This window comes from Pollachius pollachius (genome assembly GCF_949987615.1).
Source record: "Pollachius pollachius genome assembly, chromosome: 20".
NCBI lineage: Eukaryota > Metazoa > Chordata > Actinopteri > Gadiformes > Gadidae > Pollachius > Pollachius pollachius.
Genome location: NC_136953.1, coordinates 4,744,028 through 4,764,980, shown reverse-complemented (window position 1 = coordinate 4,764,980; position 20,953 = coordinate 4,744,028). Strand labels below are relative to the sequence as shown.

The following is a 20,953-nucleotide window of genomic DNA, read 5'->3' as shown; positions in this document are numbered from 1 at the left end:
GTTTGTCGCTCCGCACGTGCGTAATACAATTCCCCTCCTTCTGCTTCGTAGTTACCATACCGAAATACTTAAGTAAATAAAGTGAGTTCAAAGCGATCCTGATTAGACTACTTTCCTTGAAGAAGAACGCAACATTTGGCTGACCCCGACGTTCTGGGAAATAGCCGAGGCCCGGGGCTCGGAGGCACGCGGCCACCGCGACACTCTACAACTCTTCACAGGCGCCACAAACAAAGGTAAGCAGAACCTGTTGTCGTAAAGACCGAATCTGCAAAGGATTAGATATAGCAATATTTAGGTGTAAGAGTTGTTGGAGCCACCGTCTGGTCGCGGCGCTCTCTAGTCCCGGCCCTGGGATTACAAAAGCATAACGGACATAGTTAACCGATCGCGAGAACTCAGATAGAAATTTCTTTAAATAATACTGTACAAGAAGCAGAGGGCCAGAAATGTGTTAATGGGTTAGTTTGATTTGGTATCCATCCTATATAGGCCTAATGTTTGTACCGCGAGGGGACTTTTCCTCCGGTTTTTTCGTTTGAAGAGATTGTACCGTGATGCTGTCCCACGTGCAATTCTCCCTCTCTTCTCTATATTGTGACGTGATGCTGTTCCACGTATAATTATTTCTCTTCTCTATATTGTGACGTGATGCTGTTCCACGTACAATTATCTCGTTATTCTCTATATTGTGACGTGATGCTGTTCCACGTGCAATACTTGCTTTGTTACTACCGCATGGTTTCACGCGCCATCTTTCTCCCTTCCCCCTTCTTCACTGACAGAAATGTGTTACTGGGTTAGTTTGATTTGGTATCCATCCCATATAGGCCTAATGTTTATACCGCGAGGGGACTTTTCCTCCGGTTTATTCGTTTAAACGTGTTGTACCGTGATGCTGTTCCACGTGCAATCGTTATTCTCTATTTCTCTCTTCTCCGGGTTTCTTCGTTTGACGGTATTGGGACGTGATGCAGTTCCGCTTGCAATACTTGGTTAACACTACGCCGGTTTTTTCGTTTGAAGAGATTGTACCGTGATGTAGTTCCACTGCAATTCTCTCTCTCTTCTCTATCTTGTGACGTGATGCTGTTCCACGTATAATTATTTCTCTATTCTCTATATTGTGACGTGATGCTGTTCCACGTACAATTATCTCGTTATTCTCTATATTGTGACGTGATGCTGTTCCACGTGCAATACTTGCTTTGTTACTACCGCATGGTTTCACGCGCCATCTTTCTCCCTTCCCCCTTCTTCACCGACAGAAATGTGTTAATGGGTTAGTTTGATTTGGTATCCATCCCATATAGGCCTAATGTTTGTACCGCGAGGGGACTTTTCCTCCGGTTTTTTCGTTTGAAGAGATTGTACCGTGATGCTGTCCCACGTGCAATTCTCCCTCTCTTCTCTATATTGTGACGTGATGCTGTTCCACGTATATAATTTCTCTTCTCTATATTGTGACATGATGCTGTTCCACGTATAATTATTTCTCTATTCTCTATATTGTGACGTGATGCTGTTCCACGTACAATTATCTCGTTATTCTCTATATTGTGACGTGATGCTGTTCCACGTGCAATACTTGCTTTGTTACTACCGCATGGTTTCACGCGCCATCTTTCTCCCTTCCCCCTTCTTCACTGACAGAAATGTGTTACTGGGTTAGTTTGATTTGGTATCCATCCCATATAGGCCTAATGTTTATACCGCGAGGGGACTTTTCCTCCGGTTTATTCATTTAAACGTGTTGTACCGTGATGCTGTTCCACGTGCAATCGTTATTCTCTATTTCTCTCTTCTCCGGGTTTCTTCGTTTGACGGTATTGGGACGTGATGCAGTTCCGCGTGCAATACTTGGTTAACACTACGCCGGTTTTTTCGTTTGAAGAGATTGTACCGTGATGTAGTTCCACTGCAATTCTCTCTCTTCTCTATCTTGTGACGTGATGCTGTTCCACGCACAATTATTTCTCTATTCCCTATATTGTGACGTGATGCTGTTCCACGTACAATTCTCTCGCTATTCTCTATATTGTGACGTGATGCTGTTCCACGTGCAATACTTGGTTTGTTAGTACCGCATGGTCTCACGCGCCATCTTTCTCCCTTCCCCCTTCTTCAGCGACCAAAATGTGTTAATGGGTTAGCTTGATTTGGTATCCATCCCATATGGACCTAATGGTTGTACCGAGATAAGACTTCTACTCGGGTTTTTTCGTTCGAATGTGTTGAGACGTGATGCTGTTTCGCGTGCTATTTTTTGGTTATTTGTTAGTACCGCAACCTCGGATACATAGTTGCATATTCTCACGTAGGCGTGGGACTCAGTTCCCCGGAGGCCATTACACATGCTTCATCGGCAACGATCCAATGCATTGTGTTTGTCTAAATACTGATTAGGACGCTTTACAGTAATTCAATTTTGTCTACAGACGCCGTCCTGTCTTGGGTGAAACACCAAGGACTTTGTGTTCAGAGGGATTGCACCAATTTGAACGAGTAGGACCTCTTTGTTTAAAGCAACACCGCCATTTTGTAACGTGAGTGCATGTGACAGTGTTCTGTAGGACAGTAAACGCCATCTTGTTTTCTGTAAGCACCGCATGGTCACTTACCTGAAACGATAAGGACAGGCAACCCAGTTGAGGTGTTGCACACCCCCCTCTCCCGAACCCCCACCCTCTTGCGCTCTCCCCCCCCTCACTACCCCCCCCACCCATGCACGCTCTCCCCCCCTCCCCCACCCGCGCTCTCTGCCTCCCACACCCGCGCTCCATCTCCCCCACCCGCGCTCTCTCCCTCCCACACCCGCGCTCCATCTCCCCCACCCACGCTCTCTCCCTCCCCCACCCGCGCTCTCTCCCTCCCACACCCGCGCTCCATCTCCCCCACCCGCGCTCTCTCCCTCCCCCACCCGCGCTCTCTCCCTCCCCCACCCGCGCTCTCTCCCTCCCACACCCGCGCTCCATCTCCCCCACCCACGCTCTCTCCCTCCCCCACCCGCGCTCTCTCCCTCCCCCACCCGCGCTCCATCTCCCCCACCCGCGCTCTCTCCCTCCCCCACCCGCGCTCTCTGCCTCCCACACCCGCGCTCTCTGCCTCCCCCACCCGCGCTCCACCCCCCCCACCCCTGCGCTCGCTCTCACCCCCCCCCCCACTCCCTTTCCTCTCGCTCCCCGTTATACAACCCCCTGCCCTTCTTACAGGGGTACCTGCGCGTATGATTACACTCAATGTGTATATATTGCTATTAACTACTTTTTTACGTCATCAACTACCACACCTTTCACCCAAACAAATAGAGTTTGTTTAGTTTGTTAATAATTACGTTTGTGGTTTCGAACACCACCATATTAGTCGTGCTTCGTCAACTCGGTAGCTGAACACCCCACCTCAACGCCACCACTACTGGTCTACAACCGACATTTGCACCAACAATACCGTAACGCCTCCTTGCTCTCCAAGGAGCAACTCCCACTACACACCCACACCTAGCCCCAGTACATACACCCCATAAGAACAAATTCATGGCCTCGCCCGACGTGCAGCCTCCCCTAAAGAAAGCTAAGCCTACTCCAGACACCCCGGCCCAGATGAGGGCAGCAGTGGCCAGGTATTTGGCAGCCAACGCCCTAAAGGACAGACCGCTGTCCACTGAACAACAGCGAAAATGGAAGAAGAGAGAAGAAAAGTACAGAAAAGAGTGGGAAGTTGTTGGAATATGGGCCGTTGGAGCAAAAATTACCACCGCCCTAACTGCGGCGGCCTGGGACTATGCCCAGAAGGAGAGCGAATGGGCTAATACGAGACGCACTACAAATCAAAAAGTGCGGGAAAAGGATTCACCAGACTACAGGAAGAAAAGAGAGGGGTACACCTTCACCCTACTCAACGCGTATAATGCGGCAATCAACGTGGAAACGCGGAGGAGGGAAGGACTAACAACCGACCTTTCGCCCCCACCGCCTGTACGATTACTTGAACCATCTCATAACATGTTACCTGCGACTCCACTCACCCTGGAACAAGCGGATGCCGAGGACACGGGAACACCATGTGAAGCAGGAGACACCAGCCTCCAACCCTGCGCGTACCCCAGCCTCACGACTGACCCACCTTTCCAAACCATCGCAAAGGCACCCCCCCCATACGGGTGCTATGACCATCTAGCACCACAAAAGTCACAAAACCTCGCCCTTCAATACCCAGTACTCCATATAGCAAAGGGGCCAGTGGATGTCTCATACAATGGCCAAATCCAACCGTCATGCCCGGAGGGACGTCAAGAAGACGATGGTAAAGACGGGTACAAAGCCTCGATGACGACGATGGGTTGGACCAACCGAGTGATAAGTGGGAGAAGTGGCCCGGGGGCCATAATTAGTCGAGAAGATGACTACCTCCCAAACTCAACCTACCAAAGCATCCAACAACCCCCTCCACACCAAGTCGACCAACAACCCTCTCCCCACCAACACAACCAACAACCCCCTCCACACCAAGGCGACCAACAACCCTCTCCCCACCAACACAACCAACAACCCCTTCCCCACCAAGGCAACCAACAACCCTTTGCCTACCAAGGCAACCAACAACCCCTTCCCCACCAAGGCAACCAACAACCCTTTGCCTACCAAGGCAACCAACAACCCCCTCCCCACCAAGGCAACCAGCAATCCTTTGCCTACCAAGGCAACCAACAACCCCTTCCCCACCAAGGCCACCAACAACCCTTTGCCTACCAAGGCAACCACCAACCCCTTCCCCACCAAGGCAACAACCAACCCCTTCCCCACCAAGGCAACCAACGACCTCCACCCCACCAAGGCAACCAACAACCCTTTGCCTACCAAGGCAACCAACAACCCTTTCCCCACCAAGACAACCAACAACCCCTTCCCCACCCAAGCAACCAACAACCCCTTCCCCACCCAAGCAACCAACAACCCCTTCCCCACCAAGGCAACCAACAACCCCTTCCCCACCAAGGCAACCAACAACCCCTTCCCCACCCAAGCCACCAACAACCCCTTCCCCACCCAAGCAACCAACAACCCCTTCCCCACCCAAGCAACCAACAACCCCTTCCCCACCCAAGCAACCAACAACCCCTTCCCCACCAAGACAACCAACAACCCTTTCCCTACCAACACAACCAACAACCCTTTCCCTACCAAAGTAACCAGCAACCCTGTTCCAACCAAGGACCTCAAGGACAAGGATACCAAGGGACCCATGGTCCCTATACCAACAGCGAAACAACGCAAGACGGCACAAGGAACCCCATGAAGATTGAATTAAGTACAGGGGCCACACAGCAGACCCACAACGCTCACCGAGGATCAACCGGACCGGAGTCAAGTCAACACTCTTACGACCTTACCCGACACGAATCACCGCACGACGCCCAGGAGCCCTTAGCTATGATGTCCCTAGTACCCCAACAAACGACACTGGTACCTCAGAAGACCCTGGCACCTGTATGCTCACACCAAGAACACCAACCCCCAACACGCCCTGCATACGAGACCGCCGCCCTGCAGCAACAACACCAGGGTTACGGAGGTAGAGGAAGAGGAAGAGGAAGGGGGCAACGTGCAATTCAATGTTTCCATTGTAAACAACTGGGACACTGGATCGGGGATTGCCCCTCTTACCAATCCGACAGGGTGCAACGTACATCTCAATGTTTCCATTGTAAACAACTGGGACACTGGATCAGGGATTGCCCCTCTTACCAATCCGACATGGCCCAAGTACGAACCACACCACACCAACAACAGCGACAAACCTACGGGTCTGCGACCGGACCAGGTGAACCCATGTTCAGCTTACAGCAATAGGGATGCCCAGAGGACGATCGGACGAGAACGGAACTAGGCCTTGGACTACCTACAGTGAACGCATATGTAGGCGGCCACCGATGCACGTTCTTAGTGGACTCGGGAGCATCCGTATCAACTATCGGAAGCCTCGCAGGAAGACCACCTCCACTATCTCGCCGCTCACTAAAGACCATGGGGTTCTCTGGGAAACCTATGGAACAACCTTTCACAACTCCACTCGACTTCGACATACTGGAACAAAAAGGATCTCATTCGTTCTTATATGCCCCATCCTGTCCCATCAATCTATTAGGCAGAGACCTAATGGGTTCCCTACAGATCACTTTGGCCTGCGACTTGGGAGGCATCACCTTGTACCACCCCACAAACCCGGCACCGGCAGATGCACACATGTTCATGTTAATAGATGACCCAAGGCCGGAAGCTCATGACGATACCACCATCTACTGGCAGGAACTAACAGAGGTAGCACAGACGACTCCGGGACTGGGAAGCACATATCGAGAATGGGAGATGTGGATTCGAGAAATCGGGGAATACAATGAGCTATTAGACCCACTGCACTGCACACTCAATATCACACACGAACAAGATCTGACCTACGATGAACCATGGTACGATCAGAAGAATGGGAAACTGGAAGACCTAAGATGTGGAGATATATTCCTGGGACCCGAAGGAGTGGCAGCAGGAGTCGACCTCACACAAGAACAACTATCGTGGTTCCAACTGGACCCAGAAAGCGTCCCTCATGTCTCCCTCTTGGTCAGCACAGATCATCAACCCAAACAACTCGGACCAATGGTAAAGAGAGCACAGGCCATCCGTGAGTGGCACTCTACGGACAACAAATACCTTTTCAGGAGCCCGAATGCGGAGTTCTGGAGAATATCCTCAAGAACCACAGACAAGGTCATTGGTCGAAAAATGGACGGACATCGGCTAGTGATCAAGGACGACACCACCAAAGACGATCCGGAAGACCCAGAAGTGTCCAATATGCTCTCACGCATAAATGAAACGGTGTGGGCTAAAGGCCCATATGATGTGGGACACACCCCACAGCACAACGTTGTGGTGAACGTTGAGAACCCTCATCGACCAGAATGGAGACATCAATACAGAATAAAGGACGACGCTGAGGAGGGAATCAGCGACACCATAACAGGACTACTGGCGGCAGGAGTGCTGGAGAAGACCACCTCGGAATGGAACACACCGATCCTACCGGTGAAGAAAGCGGATGGACTGACCTGGAGGATGGTGCACGATTTGAGAGCCATCAACATGCGGGCCGTGGCCCCGCCGGAAAAAGTCCCGAACCCATATGTGGCCCTGAATCTTGTAAGCTCTGACCACAGATGGTTCACGGTAGTGGATCTTGCAAACGCTTTCTTCTGCCTCCCCCTGGCAACTGAGTCAAGGCCCTTCTTCGCTTTCACGTATAGAGGGCAGCAGTGCACATACACGAGAATGCCACAAGGTTTCCGATGCACCCCCACCATCTTCAACGCCTGCCTCAAGGAGGACCTCATGGAATTGGACCTCCCTCCTGGGACAGTCCTCATTCAATACGTGGACGACCTCCTCTTGGCAGCTGAGACGAAGGAAGCTTGTCTACAAGCGACCGAGGTCTTACTGCAAACGATAGCGGTCAAAGGCTACAAGCTGAAGAAAGCCAAACTACAACTGGTAAAAGAAGAGATTACTTTCTTGGGGAAAGTAATAGGAGGGAATAGTAGTAAAACAAAGCATGTACACTGCCGCGGCCTTAGCTGCCCCAGACTACAAAGAACCCTTTCACCTGGATGTATCAGTAAGAGACTGCGTGGTCAACGGAATCCTGTGGCAGAAACACAGAGGACAACGAAAAATCCTGGCATACCACAGCTCTGCTCTAGAACCACCAGAAAAAGGACTCCCTGAGTGTGGAAAAGCTATATGCGCCATCGCCAAAAGCCTGGACAAGACGGCCTACATAGTAATGACACACCCCGTGGTGGTCCACACTATCCACGGGGTAAAAGCATACCTGGATAGTTCAGACTACACAATCACCACAGCAACCAGGAACGCTAAACTCCAGAGAATCTTGGGGAATCCAATGGTCACCTTCACCACCCAAGGTGTCAACATGACAGACACCATGCCCGGACCCAACGATGGAGAACCCCACGTATGCTCAGAAGAAATAAAAAAGGCAGTGAAGATCAGACCAGGATTGAAAGCAGAACCCCTACATCCGGTGGACGTGACCTTGTACACCGACGGATGCTGCTACAGAGCCGCCAATGGAGAAAATCTGGCGTCTTGGGCTGTAGTGGAACAAACCAAACAAGGAATATGCAGCACTCTGGCCAGTGGCATATTAGAACAACCCGCTTCAGCACAAAGAGCCGAGCTTTATGCCATGTGTGAAGGACTACGAATAGCCAAGGGGCGAACACTAAATCTATACACCGATTCCAACTATGCATACGAACTGGCCCACCTAAACGGACGACAGATGATGGACAGACAGATGACCACCAGTGCTAACACCAAAGCAAAACACACAGACTTGATCTTGTTGTTAGCCAAAACAGCCCAACTACCTCGAGAAGTCGCCATAATGCACTGTCGAGGACATCAGAAGACACAAACAGCAGAGGCAAGAGGAAACCATGCGGCGGATGAAGCAGCTAAGAAGGCAGGCGGATACGTCCCAGTAGAACATCTGAAGGAAGGAGGATACACCCCGGTGGTACACCTGATGATACTCAACGAGGAACCAACCCTGGACCCAAATGAACAAATGGTCAAAGAAATGCAAGAAGGAGCAGGACCTTATGAGAAATCGGCATGGAGAGGAAAAGGGGCCAGGGAGAGCCCGGATGGAATACACTACTCCTCCAATGGAAAGCCGGTTATCTCCTCCAAGGCCCTGTTGTTCCTCCTAAGAAAAGAACATGGATTGGCCCACGAAGGAAAAGCCAAGACCCGGGAAAGGATTGAAAAATACTGGTGGCATCCAGAGCTCAAAGCTATGTGCGACCAGTATGTCCAAGACTGTCAGACGTGCCAAACCTGTAACCAAAGACGGGGATTCAAGATAAACCAAGGACAATTCCCCGTGCCCCAGCTCCCGTTCCAAGAAATCTACATAGATTTTACAGATATGGGACAAGAGAACAGAGTAGACGGAAAAAGGTTTATGTTAGTAGCCGTCGACAGGTTTTCTAGATGGGTAGAAGCAATTCCAGCTAAGAGGGAGGATGGAGACACAGTGATCAAATGGTTAACACAAGAACTGATTCCCCGATGGGGATATCCAAAGTTAATCTGCTCAGATAATGGAAGCCACTTCGCCAACGCCCACCTTCAGGAGGTAGAAACATACTTAGGACTAAAACACAGGTTCGGCTCAGTATATCACCCCCAATCACAAGGCCTGGTAGAACGTGCAAACCAGACAATTAAGAATCAGGTGACCAAAATACTCAAGAGTGACAGACAGAAGAAACTCAGAGACAGCACAGAGGAGGTAGAAACCCGAAACTTAGGTCGCATGCAGGTGAATCTGTTGACAGGGAAAGTTAGAGAGAGGATAGTAGGAAAAAAGATGACCTGGGTGACAGCTCTGCCATTAGCATTAATGGCCATACGCTCCTCCCCCTCTAACACAACCCTTCTCAGCCCCCATGAACTAGTCACAGGACGTCCCATGCAAGGACCATACAGTCCACCATCCAAAGGACCCCCATCAGACAGGTTTGATGAAGTAATGCAAGAGTACCTACAAGCACTAACCCAAGCCTCGTTAAGATTGTACTCCCAGATCACAGACCAAAAGCAGTCCGACACAGAGGACCCCTCACCACCGTTGGTGACACCGGGCGAGTGGATCTGGGTGAAAAAGCTCCACCGAAAGAACCTAGAGGATCGGTGGGAAGGACCATACAAGGTACTCTTGGCAACACCCTTTTCTGTTTCTGTAGAGGACCGACGTGGGGCCCAGTGGCATCACCTAAGCCGGTGCCGCAAAGCAGATACCCCTGGCCGATCGTGGACAGAGACTTTGACCGACCTAGCTGCACTCCAAGCCAAGGACAAACACGTCCCACTCCAAGACGATGGGCCGGAATATGCACCTCGGGAAATACCTGGTGGGACTCATACTGATGGTCCTGTTCCAGGAGGGAGCAGGAGATAATCCCGCCCTACATGAGGACCCCGTCAGGTACCCACCGTACAAACCAAGAATACCAGGTCATGTCTTGCTAAAGTACTGTCGGGGGGTAGAAACTATCTTTGAATTAGATTTCTGTCAACTACTGCCCTGTGGGACCCGGACGGACCGGGTCTATTTGGCAGAAAAGTACATGTGTGTAGGAACCGGACCAGGTGGAGACTTCCAAGGAAAATATGCCTGCCAGACGTGGTCACAGGCGTCGTGGCTTACTCACCCTGGGTACAAGGAGGGTTATTACCCTCTGACGACCAGCTACAAGATACTCCAAAAGGGAATCTCCCTGACCAGAAGGACATATGGATATAAGGAAACCTGGACCAGTGATGGTCTAGCAGTCAAGGGGGAGACAATATTCATAAGGTTAAAGGCAGAATTAATCGTTCCTGAGAACAAATCGCAAGAGAAAGACAAAGGCCTGGTCTTTCTAGTGTTAAGGGTGGATACAAGGGGAGAGGACCTAAAAATAATAATCTTTCTTTCTGGATATTCATGCGGGCCCAATAAATCACCACCTAAAGGAACGCATTATTTTTTAGAAACGTCACATCTCTCACCCACCCCGATATTACAACCTGACGAGGTGGCTCGAGAAGAATATTGGGAGGTACAGACGAGTGAGCTTAATCAGAACATGTGGTTGAAATGGATGAACTATACGGCCCGGGCTCAGGGCAAAACCAACTGTATTATTTGTGCCGCAGGACGTCCCACCTTAACCACAGCCCCCGCTAGGATCACCCCTCTCAACTCACCACAAGGTTTTGCTTGTCTATTGGAGCTGTTCGTAGACGGCCACATCCCGGGGTGCTCGATTCCAATAAAAACCAGATTACAGATCATGTATCCTCAGACCCCGATTAGAGCTATTCCCCCCAGATTCGAAGTTAATCTAACTCCAGACTATCATTGTATCACAGGGAAGGGAACAGGGAGAAAGGTAGGATCCCTTCCCCCTGGGACATGTAATACCACTAGGGAAATAGAAGAGTTGTCCAATATGACCCATGCTCGTAGTGATATTTGGTGGTACTGTGGAGGACAGACCCTCAGGGGAGTTCTCCCCTTTAACTTCTTAGGCACATGCGCAATAACACAATTGGTAATGCCCATCTACATTTTACCCAATAGCAAGACTGTAATGGATCTCAAATTATCTAGGAGTGGTGATTTCCCGGATTTGACCCGTCGGAAACGGGAGCATGTAACCGTCCCGGGTAGTTTTGATAAAAACATATATATAGATTCAATAGGAGTACCCCGAGGAGTCCCAAACGAACATAAAGCCCGTAATCAAATAGCGGCAGGATTTGAAACGATTCTATTCTGGTGGTCTACTATTAATAAAAATGTTGACTGGATAAATTACATATACTATAATCAACAACGGTTTGTGAACTTTACAGAAGAGGCAGTCAAAGGACTGTCCGAACAATTAGATGCCACCTCTAGGATGACCTATCAGAATAGGCTAGCCTTAGACATGTTATTAGCAGAACGAGGAGGAGTGTGCGGAATGATAGGGACGACATGTTGTACTTTTATCCCAAATAACACAGCTCCTGATGGGTCAGTGGCCAGGGCATTGGCCGGACTACAATCCCTCAGGTTAGAATTGGCTGAGAACTCCGGTATCAGTGACCCTTTCACTGGATGGATGGAGAACCTGTTTGGTAGATGGAAGGACATGATCCAGTCAGTGCTCATCGCAGGAATAATGGCAGCTGCCGTGTTAATTGTGGTCGGCTGCTGTTGTATTCCCTGCGCACGAGGACTACTACATCGATTGATCACCACAGCAGTGGGCTCTACGGAAGGATCAAGTGCCATTCAGGCATACGTAGGAGTCAGATATGATTCGGTGAACATGGACGAGATATCACCTGAGGGGCCCGACCATATCCCACTGCAATAAGTAGAATAGTCAACACCAGTAGTAAAGTCTAATTCTAAGATAATTAATATCCCGAATATACTTGAATAACAAATTGTTAAAACAACCAATGCGGGATTTGTTTGTTATTGATAGTATTGTTTGGATGTGAGTGCAACCCGTTATTTCTGTATCACTGCACTGCCAATGGGACTGTTGATTTTTTGAGTTAGTTGTTTACAGGTTTCTTGCTGTTGACATGACCGAGTGGATGAATGAACGCCTGAAGGAGGCTCACATGATGTGCTAGTAACCTCTCTATGTGAGCCGCGCCCTTGACAAGGAGGGACAAACGTTGGGCACATGAACTACAAGTCCTGAGGACAACTAAGGAAGATCACCTGAGCCATTCACAATGTCCAAAACCCCCCACATGTACCAGCGCACCAATACATGAAGATCACCTGAGCCATTCACAATGTCCAAAACCCCCCACATGTACCAGCGCACCAATACATGAAGATCACCCGGGCCATTCAAATCTATGCAAGCCTACAGACATTTTTGAAATTTTAATTGACGTAATTTTACTTGTTTTTGTATGCTACTTGTTTTTGTATCTTTTACCTCTAATGTTTTTGCATGCTACTTGTTTTTGTATCTTTTACTTCTAATGTTTTTGCATGCTACTTGTTTTTGTATCTTTTACTTATAATGTTTTTTACATGCTGAAAATTTATATTACCAGGAAGTATTACTCCAAAGTTCTATGAATGCATTTATCTATGTGCCTTTTGACCATATGATTGTATGATAACCAGGTTATATGCTTCCTATTGTGTTGTTGACAATAACCTGTATTTCCTATGAGACCCACCAAGGTAAATTCCGTTTCAGAATTAGGGGGACGCGAGGTGGTTTCTCTCCCCTCTGGAGTTTTTTCCACCTCGGTTGGTGGTATTGATGATTTTCCTACTTTGACTATGTTTTCGGTGTGGTAAATGATGTTTATGACTTAAAATATCGTATAGTATGGTCATCTGAGATGACCAAGGAGGGACTGTTACGTATTTTAAACACATAAGCTGTAATTACTATACATAGACACAGGGGGCAGAACACATAAGCTGTAATTACTATACATAGCCACAAGGGGCAGGACACATAAGCTGCAATAACTATTTCAGCCATAGAGGGCAGCACCTTTAGAAAGGTGAGAATAGCGAAACCGGTGCGTTTTCTAGGCCACGCATACTCAGTATAAAAGCAAGAATTGAAGCCCGAGGAATTTGAGAAACATCCGGCAAGTCATAGAGTGAGATAGGTAGAGAGGATTGCTGTTTGTCGCTCCGCACGTGCGTAATACAATTCCCCTCCTTCTGCTTCGTAGTTACCATACCGAAATACTTAAGTAAATAAAGTGAGTTCAAAGCGATCCTGATTAGACTACTTTCCTTGAAGAAGAACGCAACACTTGAGAATGCCTAAAGGGAAAAATAAAAAGTCAATGCAGGCGGAGATACTCGACGGCGACGGAGCTAGCCAAACTTCCTCGCCTAGCAGCGTAATGGAGGACGATGATGGCACGCATACACGCCTCGAAGTGGATCGAAGAGAGACCGGAGATCTTGGCCTCATACTCAAAGAGCTGAGAGAGTTCAGAAAAGACAACAATCAGCAGCTGAAAGAAATTCGGGAAGAAATTAACAAAACCAATACTAGGATCGAAGAAGCGGAGAGACGGATTGTTGCGACTGAAACACGGTTACAAGTGGCGGAGGATACCGTGCAGGAGCTGCTACACCTTCAGATACACCTGGACGCTAAGCTGACTGATTTAGAGAGCCAGAAGAGAAAACATCAGAATCCACGGCGTTAAAGAGGGAGCGGAGGAAAATTCCCCTTCGATGGCGGTGTATGTGGAGCGCTTGCTGCGGGAGGGACTGGAGCTGCCGGCTGAACTTGAACTACGAGTGGAAAGAGCTCACCGCTCCTTGATGCCGAAGCCGCCCGGGGAAGCCCCGCCGAGGTCCATCGTTGTAAAGATGGCGAGCTACAGGATGAAAGACGAGCTGCTGAGAACGGCCTGGCAAAAGCGAGGATTTCAACACCTCGGAAAAAGAGTCAATCTGGATCACGACTACGCGCCTGATGTATTGAAAAAGCGAAGGGAATATGCCGAAGCGAAAGCGGTACTGAAGGAGAAGAAAATCCGATTCCAGACGCCGTTTCCCGCCAGGTTCAGGGTCTTCTACCAGGAGGGAGTTGTGATGTACGGCTCGGCGGAGGAGGCGACGGAGGATATGGCGAAGAGGGGGCTCCCGGTGTCGGCAATTAAACACCCAAACTCGCTTTTGGAGCGGATCCAGCGGTTCACGTGGCGCACCGTTAAGAGACCAGGGAATCGGGACAGAGCTGGCAAGGCTTTGGACTTTAGGGAAAAGCTACAGGCTTTTAGACGCCAGGACTCGGGTGACTAAGTTAACTGAAAACTGAGAGTCTACTCAGAATATATCGGGTGAGTCTGGTGAATCGATATTCTCTTTCTTCTTTTTCTCCGAAGACTCCCAGCAGAGGGAGGAATTAGGACTGTTAACACGTCCTGCTTATTAAAGACGCATTGTACGGGCTAAACAACTACGATTATAACGTAAACGTCGGGGGGATTTCTCTTTATGTTGCCGGAACAGAGACACCATGCATGAAGGCCCTCTCCCACCTGATAGGGGGGGAGGCTTTACCTCAGAGCCCTCTTACCATCAGGGCTTCATCAGGGTCAATATTAAGACCCCACAGTTGGAAGTCTTATTTTCTGTCTTTATTGTTCTTATCGTGTTCTGTGTGTTGTGGCAGTTTTTGCTGCCGTTTTTCGCTGCTGTTCTTTGCAGCCTGTGGGGTATAACCTGTGATTCTTTTTGTCACATATGGACACTTATGGTGGTGTGCTTTCGGTTTATTTCATTTATCTTTTTTACCCTTATTGTACATTGAATGCAATCAGTTAAAATAGCAACTTATAATGTGAATGGCCTTGTCAATCCCATTAAGAGGAGTAAGATTTTAACTAAACTAAAAAAGAGAGTTGAGGTGGCGTTTTTACAGGAAACACATCTTTCGGATACAGAACATGCTAAATTAAAACGCTTGGGCTTCAAGCATCAGTACTCATCATCATATAAGGCTGGGCATAGAAGGGGGGTGGCGATATTGATTTCCAATAATACTAGTTTCGAACCCATTTTTGAGAAAAAGGACACAGAGGGAAGATTTATTTTCGTGAGGGGAAATTTGGGGGGCTCATTGGTCACTCTATTAAACATTTACGCTCCTCCTAACTCTGACTGGAAGTTTTTTAAACTGATATTTGATTTGATAACAGCGGAGACACATGGGGTTCTAATCTGCGGGGGGGATCTCAACATTAGACTAAATCCCAAACTGGACTCCTCGAATACACATACAGCCCAGCCCAAATTGATAAACAAAAAAATCAATATGGCTTTGAAAGAAATCGGGTTAATTGATATCTGGAGAGAATTGAATCCTTCAAAGAGAGACTACACTTTTTTTTCAAATCCACACTTGGCATATTCAAGGATTGATTATTTTCTTACTTTTGCTAAGGATCTATACAGGGTTGGTGGCTGCGACGTGGGGAGAATGGACCTTTCAGACCATAGCCCCATTTATTTAAAATTTAATTTTGAACAGTATCGGAGGGACACCTTATGGAGATTGAACACTTGTGTACTGAAACAGATGAAGGAACAAATCAAGAAGGATATTGCTGAATACTTGGAACAGAACGATAATGGTGAAGTTTCCCCTCCAATATTATGGGATGCATGTAAAGCTGTGCTTCGGGGGAAAATAATTGGCTACAGCGCTCACATAAAGAGAGTAAGGCAGAAAGAGTTAGTTCAGTTGGAGGCGGAATTAAAACAATTAGAACAAAATCATAAAGATACAAATGATCAGAAAATTAGAGAGCTACTTAGGAAGAAAAAGAACGAAATAGATGAGATCTATACAAAAAAATATACAAAAAAAGTTAATTTTTACAAAACAGAAATATTATGAAGGGGGCGGAAAAGCCAGTAAATTATTAGCTTATAGGCTGAAAAAACAACAAGCAGAGAATTCAATTCATAAAATAAAAAATCCTATCACTAATTCTATGCATTACAAATTAAAAGAAATACAAGATTGTTTTGAAAAATATTATAAAAAACTATACTCCCAACCTCAAATTGATGGAGAGAAGATGGAAGATTTCTTTCAGAAGATTAATCTGCCTAAATTGAATGGTGAACAAAGTAGGAACCTTGCAGCTAAAATAACAGAGAAAGAAATTTGTTCAGCCATATCACACCTTAAACCAAATAAGGCTCCAGGTCCGGACGGGTTCCCTTCCGAATGGTACAGAGCCATGGAGGGTTCTTTGCTCCCTGTGTTGCAGTCCACCTTTAACTGGGTTCTTAAAGAGAACAGTATACCCCCCTCTTGGAGGGAGGCAGTTATATCCCTGATTCCGAAGGAGGGGAAAGATAAGTCTGAATGTGGTAATTATAGACCAGTAATGGTGTTAAACCAGGATTATAAAATTTTTACCCATATACTAACCAAACGAATAGAGGGATTATTACCACAAATTATTAGCCTTGACCAGACAGGTTTTATTTGTGAAAGACAAACTCAAGATAGTATCAGAAGGACACTACATGTAATTAACCGTATAACAGAATATAATTTAGAAGCAGTATTAGTGGGGCTAGATGCAGAAAAAGCTTTTGATTGTGTAAATTGGTCTTTTTTGTATAGAGTTCTGGACAAATTTGGATTTCATAGCACCTTTATTAAAACAATACGAGCTCTCTATGATGGCCCAAGGGCGAGAATTAAAATAAATGGGGCTGTCTCTAGCCCCTTTTCATTAGAACGAGGAACAAGACAGGGCTGCCCAATTAGCCCCCTCCTGTTTGCAATCTTTATCGAGCCCCTGAGCCAGTGGATCAGTCAGGACGACAATATTAAAGGAATCGATATGAATGGGGGAGAACAAATTATTTCGTTATACGCTGATGATGTATTGGTGTATTTAACCAGCCCTGAGCAATCTTTGGCACGGTTATTTGAACTCTTGGAACAATATGGATCCTTCTCTGGATATAAGCTGTATGTGTGTTTATGTTCCAAAAACACAAATTCTCTGTTTCAAATACAACCCCTCTGTAAATGTGAAAAATAAGTACAATTTGACATATCGATTCCTAGATTTGACAAAATTGTTCTCACTTAACTACCTCCCCCTGAACAAAAAGATTAGGGAAGACATAAGGAGATGGGACCTTATACCCTTTCTTAATTTCGGACCACACTTGGAATCAGTCAAAATGGTTATTTTGCCGAGATTGCTCTATCTCTTTCAGTCCCTTCCACTGGATATATCGGACCAACAATTTCAGGAGTGGGACAAGCATATTTCGAGGTTCATTTGGCAGGGACGAAGGCCAAGAATTAGATACCAGACTTTACAATTGGCAAAAAACAAGGGCGGGGTTGCTCTCCCATGCTTAAAAGATTACTATACTGCTGCTCAATTGCGGCCATTAATATGTTGGTGCAACCCGGAATACTGCGCTAGGTGGAAGGAGATTGAAAGTGCTATATCGGATGAATTTCCAATCCAGGCTGCAATTGGGGATAAGCGCTTATTGAATAATTTAAAGGAATTGGGAAACCCATGGATATGTTTGTCACTAAAGATGTGGAACAAGGTAATAGCGCAAAATAACCTGAAGGAGGCGGTTAAGGTCTTGAGATGGTGCGCATTTGATCCAGATTTTTTGCCTAAAAATTGGGACGCAAGATTTAAGAGATGGGGGTCGCAAGGTTTAACAGCGTATTGCACATTTTTGCATAAGGGGACCATGAATAGTTTTCAAAATCTGAAGGGGCAGTTTGGCTTGGATAAGGACGATTTTTACAGATTCCTTCAGGTCCGGCATTATATTGACCAGATACAGAAGGGGTGTACACAAGTAGGCTGGGATAATATTCTGTTGAAAGTGTTTATAGACGCTTATTCAACTGGCTCTAACCAAAAACTTATCTCAAGATTTTACAAGGGGTTACAACAAACACAATGTAGTTCACTGTATGTAAAACAAAAATGGGAACATGAAGGAAACCTTGTTCTAAAGGACGAAGATTGGGAGAACCTATGTGAGATACAGTGGAAAACTTCCAGCTCAACTGTATGGCGAGAGTTTTGCTGGAAAAACCTTATAAGGTTCTTCATCACTCCAGCTCAAAAGAGGCACTACACAAATTCTTCGGCATGCTGGCGACAGTGTGGGTGCCTCGTAGCAAATCATTTCCACATATTTTGGTCCTGTGCATCATTGATTCCATTTTGGCGGGAGGTTTATAAAGTTATGCAAAGCATTTTTCAGACAGACGTTCAATTTAAATTTGAGTCTTTATATTTGGGTGCCTTAACATCAGAAAATGTTTCTTCAAATGTCAAATATTTATTTCGGATCCTAAGTGCTGCTAGTAGAAAAGCTATTACTAGAAGGTGGTTAAAACCAGGAAAACCTACTGTGGAGGAATGGATTGACATTATCTATGATATTTTTAAGATGGAAAGGATTACTTTTGCTTTGAGACTGCAACAGGGAACTTTTTTGAAAAGATGGGAAAGATGGATAACTTATATCACACCAATACGACCATCATTTGTCTAAAGTAGAGTGTTGTATCCTTTTTGTTTTTTATTATTTTCCCTCAGTAGAGGGCTTTTTGAGTCACTGAGGTTTACCCCAACTTGTTTGTTTATTTAGTTCTTGTTCTTATTTTGCTATGTTTAAAAAAAAAAAAAAAAAATGCTTATGTGGAAATAATACAGTATGTATGAGGTCCTAATGGGTCCCTGTTCACTTTTATGCTGTTTACTGAACCTGTGATACTTCTATGTGGACTATTTACATATTTGGACGGTTTAGTGAGAAGTATATATGTATTGTTTCTGACTGTAATGTATGGACCTGGAAAATCTTAATAAAAAAAAAAAATAAAAATAAAAAAAAAGAACAGTCTGTTTATTCCGCTATGGAGACAGCATTTAACTGGAACTGGATGGTATATTTTCACTAAAAGATAAAAACAAATGACTACACACTCCTTGTAGGTCAATGTCCAATGATAGTCAGACCAAAAAGGGAAGCCATCTTGAATCAAACGTCAAGAGGTTCCTACCTCCCTGTTTCTTCTCCATCTGGTCTGCACTTCGATATTCCTGCTTGTTAGCTGTAATATACCCCCCTGACCGGCCAGGCTTCAAGTTCAGTTCAGTTCAGTTGATTTTTGTCATTGTTATTGAGGGAGGTGGCTATTTTCAGCCAATCCTCATTCCAACACACAAACAGATAAAAGAGGCAACACGTCACCAACAAAACAAACGACACACGACAACTTACTCACAAGGACCGAAAACGAAACCTCAAACCTACCTTGTTTAGAACAAATCAAATCCAACAGCTCCAAGAGCCAACCCTTTGGGTTGGCTCTTGGAGCTGTTGTCCTGGGGCTGACCCCTGACCTTTGTTCTCCCTAACACCATGTTCAAACATTGGAAGGCTGAAGTACAGGTGCTCAAGTTTCTATATATGTTATTTGTATTTTTTTTATCTTATTCCGTGCTTCATTTTAATTTATTACATTTAAGAATTGAACGATGTGAAATGCGTGTGTTGCTGGCTGCTGTTTGTTTTGGTTGCCGTCCCTGTAGGGTTGGGGATGGGGGTGGATCGGTGGGCGGGGGAACGTCCATGGTTTGAAGGTACTACTCACCTTGTAGATGGTGTAGCGGTCGTCGGCCGCGTGCTTGACCAGCAGGTTCTTGAGGGTTGCCACGGCGACCTGCCGCACCTCGGCGCTGCGCTGCTGCTGCAGGGCACTCGCCACCTCGCGCAGCAGCAGGCCTACCAGGAAGTGGTTCCGGCAGTAGTCCTCGGTCAAGCTGCACTCCAGGTTCTGGTCTGGGGGGGGGGTCAAGGGTCAGAGGTCAGAGGTCAGAAGCCAGACAAGAGGGGGGTTTGTCCCTGTGGTTTTCAACGGGACAGTCCGTTGGTCAATGAGCGGTGGCAAGAGTGTTGACGCAGGCCAGGTGGTCGATATCACATCCACACAGGTCTCCAGAACGGCCGACCACAGCGTTGATTTAACATGCAGAGAAAACTAACCCTCGGGAGACGAAAGGGACACACGGGCAGAGAGAAAGAACATATCCTCGATGTGGATGAAGTATGAAGGCCGCCAAGCAAGAAGGAGGAGACGTGTGCTCCAGTGTGTTGCCCCAACAACCAACCCTCCCAGTGCACACACATCCTGGCAAGCCATCGTTAGGCTGTATGGAATACTAGCCTAGCCTAGCATCGGTGGGCGCTAGCATTAGCATGGGCGCGGCGGGGATGCGTCGGTCGCAGCGTGGGGGGGGGGGGGGGCGGCCGAGACAGGAAGCCAGCGGAGGACGGAGGAAGGAGAAGGGAAAACAAAGCAAACAGGAGTCTGCTTGGCGGCGGCAGACCGGTGAACGTACGCTGCGGGCCACCTACCTACTGTGCCAAACATCTCCGAGGCGTACGAAATTAAATCTGACCACAGGCAAAAACAAAAACAGAAGGAGGGGGGGGGGGGGGGGGGGGGGTGAAAATAAAATTAAAGTAAATATGAACAGTCCATGCACGTGGAGCCTTTACTGCGATGGTGGTTTGATGGCGTGAGTGTGGGGGTGGACAGGCCCTCGTGACAGAGGTGTTGAGGTAGGGGCCAAACAGGTTCAGCTCATTCAGACGACCATGGGTGTGTGGGTATGCCGGGGGCAATGGTGGACGTCGTGAGATACACCTGTGTTGGCCCATTACCGTCACATCTCTGCCTGTTGAAGACCATAGTATGGGGGTGAGGGGTTGGTAGGTAAAGGGGTTCCTCTCTCCC

At 47.2% G+C, this 20,953-nt stretch overlaps 1 protein-coding gene across 3 annotated transcripts in view; it reads right to left on the bottom strand.

The window, feature by feature from the left end:
* Positions 1 to 20,953, bottom strand: part of dock11 (dedicator of cytokinesis 11) — a 95,806-nt gene that overhangs the window by 29,081 nt on the left and 45,772 nt on the right. For all 3 annotated transcript variants that reach the window (XM_079757929.1, XM_079757930.1, XM_079757931.1), the window contains exons 31-32: positions 20,572 to 20,610; positions 19,808 to 19,995 (exon numbers count right to left, since the gene is read on the bottom strand). In XM_079757929.1, the coding sequence (XP_079614055.1) occupies positions 19,808 to 19,995; positions 20,572 to 20,610 (227 nt within the window). The remainder of the gene's footprint in view (positions 1 to 19,807; positions 19,996 to 20,571; positions 20,611 to 20,953) is intronic.